At 30.8% G+C, this 12128-nt stretch overlaps 3 protein-coding genes across 3 annotated transcripts in view; 1 reads left to right on the top strand and 2 right to left on the bottom strand.

Moving 5' to 3' along the window:
- Positions 1–9805, bottom strand: part of LOC115888130 (transmembrane protein 165) — a 38938-nt gene extending 29133 nt beyond the window's left edge. The window contains exon 1 of the mRNA XM_030907715.1: positions 9354–9805. Coding sequence (XP_030763575.1) covers positions 9354–9500 — 147 coding nt within the window. The 5' untranslated portion in view covers positions 9501–9805. The remainder of the gene's footprint in view (positions 1–9353) is intronic.
- Positions 9806–10305: 500 nt separating this feature from the next.
- On the top strand, positions 10306–11090 carry LOC115888116 (proteasome maturation protein). Its single transcript, XM_030907701.1, has 3 exons — positions 10306–10402; positions 10470–10628; positions 10683–11090. The coding sequence occupies exons 1-3, from the start codon at positions 10400–10402 to the stop codon at positions 10944–10946; spliced, it is 426 nt and encodes a 141-aa protein (XP_030763561.1). The 5' UTR covers positions 10306–10399; the 3' UTR covers positions 10947–11090.
- Positions 10952–12118, bottom strand: LOC115888115 (lysophospholipase-like protein 1). The gene is made up of 4 exons (XM_030907700.1): positions 11926–12118; positions 11741–11862; positions 11540–11684; positions 10952–11476 (listed from the first exon to the last, which is right to left on the bottom strand). The coding sequence occupies exons 1-4, from the start codon at positions 12002–12004 to the stop codon at positions 11136–11138; spliced, it is 687 nt and encodes a 228-aa protein (XP_030763560.1). The 5' UTR covers positions 12005–12118; the 3' UTR covers positions 10952–11135.
- Between the last annotated feature and the right edge of the window lie 10 nt (positions 12119–12128).

Below are 12128 nucleotides of genomic sequence, written 5' to 3'. Positions count from 1 at the left end.
ACACTGTATTTCTGCACGGACTTAACAATTACTAATTATGTATATGGTTTAAAATTTCGAACAATGACTAAATAACCGTCAAACAAAAAAAAAACAATTTTTAGCTCGATAATTTTATTTATCGTAAGTCCCATTATAATTATCTCATTACACTTGTTAATATCGCACATTTCTAAAAAGCCGAACAATAACTACCTGCGATATTATTTCATAACATTTTTTTACCGATAGAGTGAAAACTACGGAAGTACCAGAACACTGCGAAAAAAATTATATTATCTGCGTTTCATTCTCGTTTCATTTGCCCATTCATTTTATATTTTCGTAACAAATTCTATTTTAAGAGTAATTGAAGATTATGAACAAGCAAGTACACACTTCTGACGCAATCAAAGCAGGCTGAAGCTTAATAAAAAATATGTTCATTTATGCTCAATGTCATTTCACTTTCTTCCATTTTTGTGCGATGATTAAGAGAAGCTTTTTGGAATTTTGAAATCGGTACAAGTAGTAGAACAAAAAGTGAAGTAATGATAATAATTATAGATTTTAAAGTCATTGAGACCTGTAACAATAATTTAAGTAATCATTGTACTTATGCTTTCGTAATAATAGGTATCTATTTATTGAATAATCGAAAATTAATAAGTGACTGGTGAGAACGTTACAAAGCAATGAAAGCAGACTTAATAAAAATGTGTTTTTTAAAGAACAAAAAACAAATATCCGGAAATAAATGAATTATTTAATAAGAGCTAACTCATAAATTATATTATTTCTATAAAAAAAAATTAAAACAATTTAATAAAATCGCTTTCCAGTATATCTTCCTGGAGACACAATGAAGAAAATACACGATATGTACAAGGTGTCCCATTTTCGTGTGCTTTACAGGGTTTCTCGTTTATGAGTAGAGATACAAACATAGTAATAAGGAAACTAGTAGCTTTACTCCTTGTCAAATCCTTTGTTCTTTTTCTGCCACTTTATATGACCTTGTTCTCGCGTCCCGTGACCACTGACGTAGCTGTATAGTCGTGGTCTATAACTAGACAAAGTATAGTCGTAGCACTCGCCATAGTTTCACAGAGATGTATTTAGGAAAATGAGTTCACAATAAAATAAAATAAAATAAAAATTGATCATCGAGTAAAAATTTGCTTGAAAACAGAATATTTTCACATTTCGTGTAAGTAACGATTCTTCTGTATCTGAAAATCTTCTGATGGGAAGAAATGCGGAAAAAATATATAATGACATATTTTTATATTATTATCTATTTCAAAGATTTTCTGCAACTTTTTTTTAATTCAAAACAAGTTTAATGTTAACATTAATGTGTTTGTTTTGTAGTAATATATATTGGTTAGGTGATTTTCATTGGATAACTAATACATTGAACAACACATTGTAGTAAATAATAAAATAACGTATTTAAACTTACAATACATACTACAATAATTGCTAATAAACATTACAGAAATTTCAAAAGAGAAAAGAAGCAAGAACCATGAGAAATAGCATCAGGAATTTCCGGTTCTTCGGATTAACCTGAACACAAACATGATCGCAAATGACTCTCAAAAAAAACTCAAAGCACAATTTTTTGAATTATTACTACAACCAATAGCAGCACGCAGTAATGCACTCATTTTTTGTCAATCCGTTTCTGTGCTGGGACGCAACGTTCGAACCTCGTAGGTCGACGGACGGACCTCAACTGAAACGCTCTGCAATCTGCCGATATTCGACAGATTGTAAAAACTGACAGAAAATATTTGGAAGAGTGCAACTACTCTTTCCTTTCTACTTTGATACAAAGATGCAGTTTTCACATCACTGTGCTACTTTTTTTTTATTAAACTCGATGGTAAAAACAGACTTGAGACTTGTCCTAGCCCTCTTTGTTTTGAAATACAGGGCGAATTTGAAATTGTTGCATTTTTCGACTGCCATCTTGCAAACTTATGAATTTTAAATGGAATACCCTTATATTACTTTTTTATTTTATTTGCCTTAACTTTCTAAAAATATAATATACTCTATACTTATTTTCATAAAGAAAATCAAAATGGCATTATTTACCTTTTTAACATAGACGGCAGGTTTAAATTAGGTAATCATAACAATCTACTAGTTTATTAGACGCCAAATTTTGATTATTGGCTATTCCACGCTACTTTGATTGTGTGAAATTAATACGCAAGTGCACCGAAAATGTCAATAACTCTGACTGACGTCCTGTACAGCTGCAAATAGATAGAAAGCAAAAATATCTGGTCACACATACAAGTTAAATTAAATTAACGATAAAAGAAAATTAATATAATAAATAATAGATAAATTTCGACAATATTGCAATTGACAAGTGTGTCTCCTACACGATGTGGCAAAAGTTCATGTGTCCAACTTTGGAAGGTGTTGCCACATCGTGTAGGACCGGCTTTATGCAATACAAGGTTATATAAAGGGCTATACTAAGGGCTGGCAATGGTTAGCGGTTTTAATATTATACGAATCTAGTGGGTATCCATCTTTCAGTGTTGGCAACCCTGGGTCGCCCCAATCAGTACCTCTGTCAGTACTCAAAGTTCTAAGGAAATAAATAAATAAATACCTTTATTGTCAAAAAATTTTTCAATTTGTAGACAAAGGTAAACTAACAAACAAAGTAAAAAACAAGGTACACAAACAAACAAAAGATAATACAAAACATTATACAAATAATATTGTCAGTCTTATTGTTAAAATAAACATTTATAAATGTTTATAATGTCAAAGAACAAAAAATAAAAATAATATTCAAAAATATTTAGCTAGTTTATAGTAAAATATCAATGACCTCTAAATAAATTCACTTCGATGTCATTAGTAAATATAGCAATAGCAAACATTAGACCAGTGTAAGATCAAATTTGATTTTCAAAATATAATTCATCTACGGCGTAGAAAGCCTTGTCTAGTAAATAAGAGTTCAATGCTTTGCGAAATGAAAAAAATGATGTTATGGATTTGATTTCAAACGGCAGGTGATTGTGCATTTTTTTCGAGTTGTATAAAGGACGGTCCACACTTGCTATATAACACTGCTATATAGCAAAGTTATATAACATGTTACATATTTTTTAGCTATATTTAGCAAATTTCGATGCTATATAACTTGCTAGATGTTATCCATTTGTAGTCGGTAAAGATCAAAAGATGTTGTGCAACATTGCTATTGTAACATGAAACAACGCGTCCACACTTGCTAAATTTCTAGTTTAGGCGCTCATATTTTCAGGGACGTGCGCGACAGAATCTTAGTATGGTGAGCTGATATTGGGTTTGTTTATTTACTAGTCGATAATACCGTATGATCGAAAAAAAACTGCGTCTCGTCGGCCTCCCGTCCAGTTGGCTTGGACATGACGATCGATGACATTCCCCATATAATTTTCCATATAAAATGACAGCGATTTTCATTTCATAGTATGTATTTGGAAACAGAAAAAGTTGAGAAAAAAATGCGTTATCTAATAGGTCAGTTCCAGCGGGAATAAAAGAAATGCAAATGGATAATTCAAAATGGTTTGTTTTTGCTTTTAAGTTATTAATGTTTTTAAAAGACAGAAACACACCATGAAAATCAGCAAAGGCAAGTATTGAAAAGATAAGCTAATTTAGTTCAACTGTATCTAGATCTTGCTGGTAGGCTATGGCGGACTCAAAACCGCTTTTTTTCTCGACTTTCTTTCCCTTTGTTCAAAAATAATTACGCACGCCGCTGCTGCGAGCTGAACCTCTTTCTCGCCAAAACGATTCATGACTACGAAAACTATAATGTGGACGGCTCCCGGTTTTTTAACATGTTACATGTAGCTTGTTAAATAGCAATGTTATATAACATGTTACTAAATGTGGACCCTCCTTAATATTGAACTTTTAACTAACTCTGGGCGTGGGGTAGGTAGATAAAGATTTTGCTCCGCGTTCCTGAGTGGATAAGTGTGAGATGGCCTTTCTTGAGAAGCTGATACATGTTTACGTATTAGGCAAACGGATTCAAATATAAATAAGGAAGGAAGAGTCAATATTTTTAATTTTTTAAAAAGATATAGGTACATGCGTCTGCACGATTTAATTACGTCTCGTGATACTTTATTTGTTTATTTTATTAACGAGTCGTTGTAATAAATTTTTAAGTGCAAATTAGAAACACTTGCATTTTTGGTAAACATAAGTAGAATTGAGTTGGTGTTCGACAGTGGTCGCGCTATTAGAACTCTGAATTCAAAAATCGATATCTCAAAATCTCTTAGAAATAATTGATTGTAGTTTTTTCAAAAAACTTTCTTAACATTTCTGCTATATTTTCTTCGCAGACAGTATCTGAAAATCTTTATAAATAAAAAAGTTACACGATTGCTATAACAAAATTGCTATGCACTGGAAGTAAATGGATGGGTTGTTTAAAATTTTTGAATGGAAAAAAAACAACCTCTTATCGAATTTTTCTTATTTAAAGATATTGTAAAAGATCCGATCTTCAAAATAAAAAAAAAGTTTCGATATCTAAAGTGGTTCTTAAATTATGATGTGATGTGTTAAAAAGTTGAGTTTTTAAATTATCGCGATTACTGACGTTTTCGCGTTATAAAAAAAATGGACACCCTAACGATATTCTTATAATTCCATTTCAGATGCTGCGAAACATATCTAATGATTTTATCTAGTTATCTTTTCGAAAAAAAGGACTTTTAAAAATAAGCGGTTTGCGATCGTGATTTTACTTTACTTGATAGGGAAAGGCGTACCGGCAACGCCGCAACAGCACATTGGAACAGGCCGATATAGTCACCTAAAAAAAAATCGAATCTTGCTGTGTATCAAACTCAAGTACAAACCTAATTTCGTTATATTTTTAAATGTTTTTATTTACCTCAGACCTACATAGTTTTCGATAACATCGTACTGTTATAAGCGTCTATATCTCATTAAATAATATACAAAAACCTCTTTTGTCACGAATTTAACTAGGGCAAAATTATAAAAAAGGATATTAAAGAAAATTTAGGTCGTTATTTTTTGAAAGTCACGTTCTGAAGTTAATATGCTGGCTGGCCACTTTACATAGAAGTCGTTTTATCGATAAACTCTTTTTCTTTATTGTTCTGGTAGCATTTTTCAATTTCAGAAGCCAATTAGGGCAAAATTTACTAACATATTCATATAAATAAAATATACCGATTTTACTTTATAACAAAGTAATAAAAACATATACAGGGTCTGGCAATATAGTTCAGTCATTGGGGATTTTTGCTTGGAAAAAAGTCCGGAAGTTTTGCAACTTTGCAGGTTTATAGGTTTTGGGCTCCCTAACTGAAATCCATAAAATGTACATTTCCAAACTTGCCGCCGGCGCCGCCATCTTGGCAAGATGGCGCCCAAAATCGGTATTTTGTGAATATCTCGAAAACTATGCGTATTTCGCGAAAATTTGAGGAGAGCAAAATTAAAGAGAATAAAAATTTCCTATAAAAAAAGGTTTTACGAAAATTTTCGCTAAAGTCAACCGTTTAAGCACAAAATCCCTGGAAATTTTACAATTTTGCGTAAAATATGATATATTATGTATAGTCGATTTTCCGAAATCAAATGTCGATTAGGGTTCACTAAAACTAGTTTCTTCAATTTTGTCATAAAACAGTGGCGTATCATTAATTCGCTCATTAATTTATGAATAATTAATTTTAATTATTGAAAATGTGTACTTGTTTCCACACCACTCAAGAGTTAAAGTATATGGCGCGTTTATTTTAACGTGGTCTCTCCGGAGGCCTACTCCACTAGATAAATTAAAAACTTTAACTTCCACTAGATAAATTGAAAACTTTAACTTATCTGCACAAGCCCGACGGATCTGGCTCATTGATGTCAAAGTCGATCGTGTCTGCTGTGCTGGGCTCATCAGGGTGGTCTCTCAATACATCCAACTCTTCATCTGCAGCCGCCAGAGGGATATCTACAGGCAAGTCCAACTCCTCTTCATCGGATTCGTCGAGTTTCTCTCTACAATTTCCTGTCACACAATGTACCGTTTGTGTCCAGGAAGGGTTCATATTTTCATAGATGTCGACTTTCGAAAGAAATCGGTACATTTATTTTATTTCGTATATTTTTCATTTTATTGATTTTATGGAAAGCCCTGTTTATTTAATCTGTTTTCCAAAAATCAGCTTTTTACGTCACGCGCTTTAATCAGGATCGTGATTAATCAATGACCAGATTTTTTTTTCGAAACACCCTGTATACATTTTTAAAAAATCTTAAAATATGTAAAAAAACAAAATAAAATATATGTGTTTAAGCGTTTTTTCGGAAACTTGACCGTTTTTTAAATAAAAAATATTGTAATATTTGAGGGGTGGTTTCACCCTCTTGGAACTGGAATTTCGAAAAATCCCTTCTTATCGAACCTCTACACCCTAGAATCAACCTGTATGCCAAAATTGAGCTTCTTACGTTGAGTGGTTTGAGCAGGATCGTGATTAATCAGTATGTCAGTCACTTAAGGATTTTATATATTAGTATAGATATAGATTATTGCAAATATAGAAATATAACTTCTAAAAATGTTGATAACTAAAGTTTTTTCACATGCTCCTTTCTTCTTTCTGAACTTTTCATTAACTTTAGAAAATGTTTACCAATCGAAACAAACTTAGGTACTTATGGTAATCCATAAGACCAAATTATAAGAATGTATTTCACGTAATTTTACCATTTTATTTACTATGAAAATTAAAAAAAAACCACTCTATTTCTGCCAAGGATTTCTAGTCAGACATCGATGATGTGTTAACTTTTACTATTTTTAAATTACTTATGTTAAAAATACTTTTATCCCGCAGTTGTTGATTTTCGTGAAACAGCAGTATGTAGTAATAAATTAAATTAAAATTTGTTTTAAATAATATGTATAACAGGGTGTCCGTTATTTACCAATTTGATCATTTCTCTCACGACGCCCTCTAAATTTTTAGTTTATTGTCTACAAAAAATAACAGACCATTGTAAACCCTTAATATTCACAATAAACCTCCTACCGGGAGTTTCTGAAAAGTGGTTCACTTCTATAACTTTTTTAATTTTTTAGATAAAAAACGAGATTTGGTATGTTAGTATAGGACATAAATCAGGATTGATCGACGTTTTCATTTATTTTCGGTCACTACCTATTTCACCGGAAATGACAACAACTTTTGATTTAAATGGTACCCTCGGTATTTTTTTACCGTATATTATGATAGAAAATGACATTCTAAATAGAATGATATATTATATGTCAACTTTTGACATTTTCAATTAAAAAATGGCCATAAATAAACGTAACGACAATTTTACTCCAAATACCAAGTATGTAGTACCAAATTATTCGTAAAAAATGCTTTTTCCAAATATGCTGTATTTTATATAAAAAAAAATATCTTTATCTTTTTATTTACGATTTATGAAAATGGTTACTTGAACATCGAACTACAAATTACTTAATGATAATAGTTAATTCTACCTGATATCCACATTTTTTAAATATGTTAGGCAAATTTTTACAATTGTTTTTAATTAAACTTTAAAATGTATTCTGCCCTTATCATATACAATACATTTTCTTAACTTGTTGATAAAGTATAGTTTTCAAATTTTTTAATATTTGGAAACTTTATCACCAGGTATATTATTACTAGCTGCTAAATACTCGCTAACGCAATTTTAGGACATGCTTTTTATTATCTGGATTTTATTCTGTTCATCTTATGCTGTTGTTTATTTCATATTAATATTCGTGTTTTAGATCTAAATTTTAATGCTATTCAATTACTTTAACGCGATAAAAAGTTAATGTTATTTATTAATACCTTTGTGTATAATATTTTTCATATTTATATCTGGCAAAACTATCAATAAATACTATTATTTATGCAAAAACTATATGCAGTACCATATGGCACAATTCAAAAGCGCGACTATTGCGGTGACGTCACAAATCGATGACTCTGGCCTGTATCTCATGTTGGTTATGGTTGAAGCTTTAAAAATACATAATGTATTTAAAAAAACAGAAGAAATATGGCTTTAAATATAATATTTACATCATATCTATAATATCAATACATAATATCAATACAATATCAATACATAACTACTTCCGAACCCTGCTCTTTAGACAAACGTAGAGTAACATAAATAGTCATGAAAGAGAAAAGATTCCATTAATAGTACAATACGAAAAAAAAACGGCGTCGCGATGGCTATGGAATGAAGATCGCTATCATTTTATAAGTAAACTTAAATGGGAAGGATGACTGGCGAATTATATTTCAAGCCAACTAAACGCCGGTTTTTTTCGATCATATTATTGTACATTCACATTGTTATTTTCATATTGTAGGCAATATAAAAATAAATTACTACCTTCTTAAGGCCAACTGGCAGTAAGGACCATTAAAAACTAAAGATGCGTCCATTTTTCACAAAAAAACGGCATCAAAGACAGCTGGGGAATGACGTCTACAGCTTGACCTCGCCATATCATCGACTGTCATTCCCCAGCCGTCTTTGACGCTGTTTTTTCTTCTATCGTATCTATCTTCTATCATAAGATATTATTTATTACAGCAGGCCACTCACAAGGGAGCAAGTTGAACAACATACTTAGCAACATTTTGATCAACCAACACCGCATTAGAAAACCTATTGTACCACAACTTCATTTACAAACATGTTGCCCTTAGTGTGTGGACTGCTTTAGTTTAAATTAACTAAACTAAAATTTACCATAATATAGTACCCTACATCTGGCAGTTCTCATAGTAAATATTTGAAGTTTGTTGACTTGGGTGTTCTAAATTTTGAATCACTATGACACAGTACCAATAATTTCAATACAAAATACTAAAAATATACAAGACAAACAGAAATTCTATTAAATAACAATAAATTGTGTTAAAAAATATAGAACTAATCACAATCTTACTGCAAATTTTTACTGACAATCTACTAATAAGAGATAAAATATGCATACACAATAATGATAAGAAAATGTTCATCAAATATAATTAATTGTAAATACAAATATCTAGTAGGTATCTTCAAATAAATTCATATTTTGTGTATGGAGGGTAACACAGACTGTAGCTCTTTATCTTATGATAAAATGTTTTCATTTTCTATCTCATCAATTAAGAATATGCATAGGGAATATGTGTAAATCCATTAAGATTAGCTAAGATATGAACACTTTCTTTATAGGAAAAAGAACACTTGAAACTATAGAAAGGTACTTGTAGGTAGCAAAATCAAAGTAAACATACCTCTGTAGGTTTAACTTCGTCCGTTTCCAGAGGCTGAACACCCGGTGGCAGTTCTTGAACACCTCCATCAGCAAAACACACAGAATACAACACGAAAAAGACGAGTAACAAAAGAACCTTTCGTCTAATATTTGTTAACAAACTCATTTTTGTATACTTATTACTATCGTTTCTATTCAAGTTTTCCTAATTAATGTATAAAGAATATTACTACTTCAATATGTTATTTATAAAAGACGAAGCGGTGAATCTACACACAAAAGAATATAAAATACTACGACATTATACAATTTCTGTTGTTCTAATCACGGTGTATTTGTGGTGTAATTATGGAATATATAAAACCGAAAGGAATTTAATCGGCACGAGATCACCACATCTTTGATAAAACTGATTTTCTGATTTTTATACAAGCCCGAGAGCTTTGAAAATTGATAAATAACCTTAATACGTCATCTTCCCCTAATGTCACTTTCAATATTGAAAACGTCACTTAAATTTAAATTTAATATATTTATAATCAAAGTTATACGAAAATGCAGTTATATTTAAGTTAGAAATAGAAACCAGCCAAAATATAAATTATTTTAAGCTTTTAAATTTTAATTTAGAAATTTAAATTTTTTGCATATTTCTTGACAGCTATCTCATATATAGGCAACTAAAAATACATACAATACATACATTACCATGGAGCGAATAAATAAAATTGAAGTATATATATGATGCTATGACTTATTTATATATGATTTTTTTTAAATATTTGAATATACACGTAAATATAAGGAAATCTCGTTTGTATTGTGAGCTAATTAATGTTAAATCAATGTTTTTGCTATAAATTTAACACTAATTTCGTTTACTTATGTAGAAATGTATAATCTAAGTTGTTGAAGCACTTCAATATTTCTGAACGTACTTAAATAAACGTCATGTTCCATTTTTAGGTTAACAAACCATTTGACATTTTAATCAAAAACAAAAAATTCTGCCGATTCATAATCACAAATTATTTTCATTTGCATATAGTATTGTACACTGCGAAAATGGTAAATTAATATCTTCCTATATTGTAAATTTGCCAGGATATTTACCTAATTAATTTTATACTTTCAGAGTTTTGGACTTCCTTCATTAAAAGCAAAACCAACTCAAGCTCCAGATTATGGATTCCATGAGGGTGATTTTGGGGTTCCTGACCTCATGACTTCTGGACTAGCCTCAGCTAAAAGTACCGTAGAAAACGTCCATGCTTTACAACCCTCTGAGCAAAACGTAAGTACTCCAAATGCTATGCCAACATATAATCTAAGAGTGTGAAATTTTCAGTACCGCCAAAACATTCACGGCATGAATATGAGCATTTTGCGTAACAACCAAGGACTGCACGCACCCCTCAGAATTGCGATGGAGTTAAAATCTGCTAAAAAAGTTGGTCATTTGCCTTTTCTAAAGTCCCACAATGTGATGCACGATTCCCTAACTGGTCGTGATTTAGAAATTGGACCAGAAGATTTATTCAACACGGGAGAATTTTTGGAAGTATCAAGACAACCTCATTCGGTTGTGGAAAGATCTTTGGGAATTCTATAATTAAGTTTTTCTTTTGTATTTGTAATAACTTTTTATATTAATAAACAAGTATTTATTGTTATACACTTATCTTTCAGAGGTAGTATACATACACCTATGTACCTATCTTAATACTTAACACCCAATAAAGAAAATATAAAAAGCCATGTCTTCTTTCAATTACTAAAAAAAATTACTCTCTACCTTGTACTATTGATCTGTTTCTAAAGGAGGTAGAGTTTTATTAATCCATTTAAATAAACCTTCCAATTCACTTTTCTTTAATTCGTGTAAAGTATATACTAAAGGAACAAATTCTCCCTTTACATTGAGCTTGGTCAGTTCTTCGAAAGTCTTTTGGCCCCACGTAATTGGCACCATTGTATCTTTTTCACCGTGGGCCATGTATAAAGGAGTATTTTCAGCTTTAAGTTCACTATACACTGCGGAATTTTTATTAAGGAATGAAGACAACGCAAAAACACCCGCAAAACCTGGGTTAAACCTAAAGGCACTGTGTAGGGCTAAGGCACCTCCCATTGAGAATCCACCTAATGAAAAATAAAACCCATATTAATACACTAAAATTCCAAGATAACCAAAATACTTAATACCAATGATAATTCTATGTAAAGGCACCCCACTTTGTACTATATCATTCACTAACGTTTTGATAGAACTTCCTATATCTGTTAATGTCTCAATATGTTCAGGAACTTCAGGGGTAATGTTATATCTATCAAACCATACATAACTCAGCTAGAAATTGGTTAAAAATAAGCTTAAAAATATAAAATAAGTTCATTAAGTCATACCTCTCCTCCAAGAGGTGTATAGGGCCTAAGAGGAGCTGTAGGAAAATAGAAATTGATATGAGGAGAGGCAAAATCACCAATAAGAAACTTAATCCAGTTTAAAAATCCTTGTCCAGTATCACCTAGAAGACAACCATAAGACAACTATTAATTTGTATCAGTTTTTGTAAGCAGCATAAGTTTACCTGATCCATGCAAAAATATAACAGAAGCAGAACATAGTTTATTTGTTTGAGAAATTTTTAACAACGGTCCTAAAGACATTATGTGATTATTTATAGTATATTAATAAATTATAAAAAGTTATTAGCTTAAAATTAAATGCATAGGAAAATTACAACTACATAATTTCATAATTATCAAAATTATGCTAAAATCATATGAAATG

The sequence above is a fragment of the Sitophilus oryzae genome, unplaced genomic scaffold (assembly GCF_002938485.1).
Source record: "Sitophilus oryzae breed Bouriz unplaced genomic scaffold, Soryzae_2.0 scaffold_684_pilon_pilon, whole genome shotgun sequence".
Classification (NCBI taxonomy): domain Eukaryota; kingdom Metazoa; phylum Arthropoda; class Insecta; order Coleoptera; family Curculionidae; genus Sitophilus; species Sitophilus oryzae.
Note: the sequence above shows the minus strand (reverse complement) of the source record. Positions and strands in the feature narration are given on the sequence as shown.

Excerpts from the sequence above, each read along its gene's own strand:
- LOC115888116 (XM_030907701.1), top strand. Across the intron at positions 10,629-10,682 it reads TACAACCCTCTGAGCAAAAC|TACCGCCAAAACATTCACGG; the intron begins GTAAGTACTCCA and ends TGAAATTTTCAG.
- LOC115888115 (XM_030907700.1), bottom strand. The coding sequence starts at position 12,004 with ATGTCTTTAGGACCGTTGTTAAAAATTTCTCAAACAAATAAACTATGT. Across the intron at positions 11,863-11,925 it reads TATATTTTTGCATGGATCAG|GTGATACTGGACAAGGATTT; the intron begins GTAAACTTATGC and ends GTTGTCTTCTAG. Across the intron at positions 11,685-11,740 it reads ATACACCTCTTGGAGGAGAG|CTGAGTTATGTATGGTTTGA; the intron begins GTATGACTTAAT and ends ACCAATTTCTAG.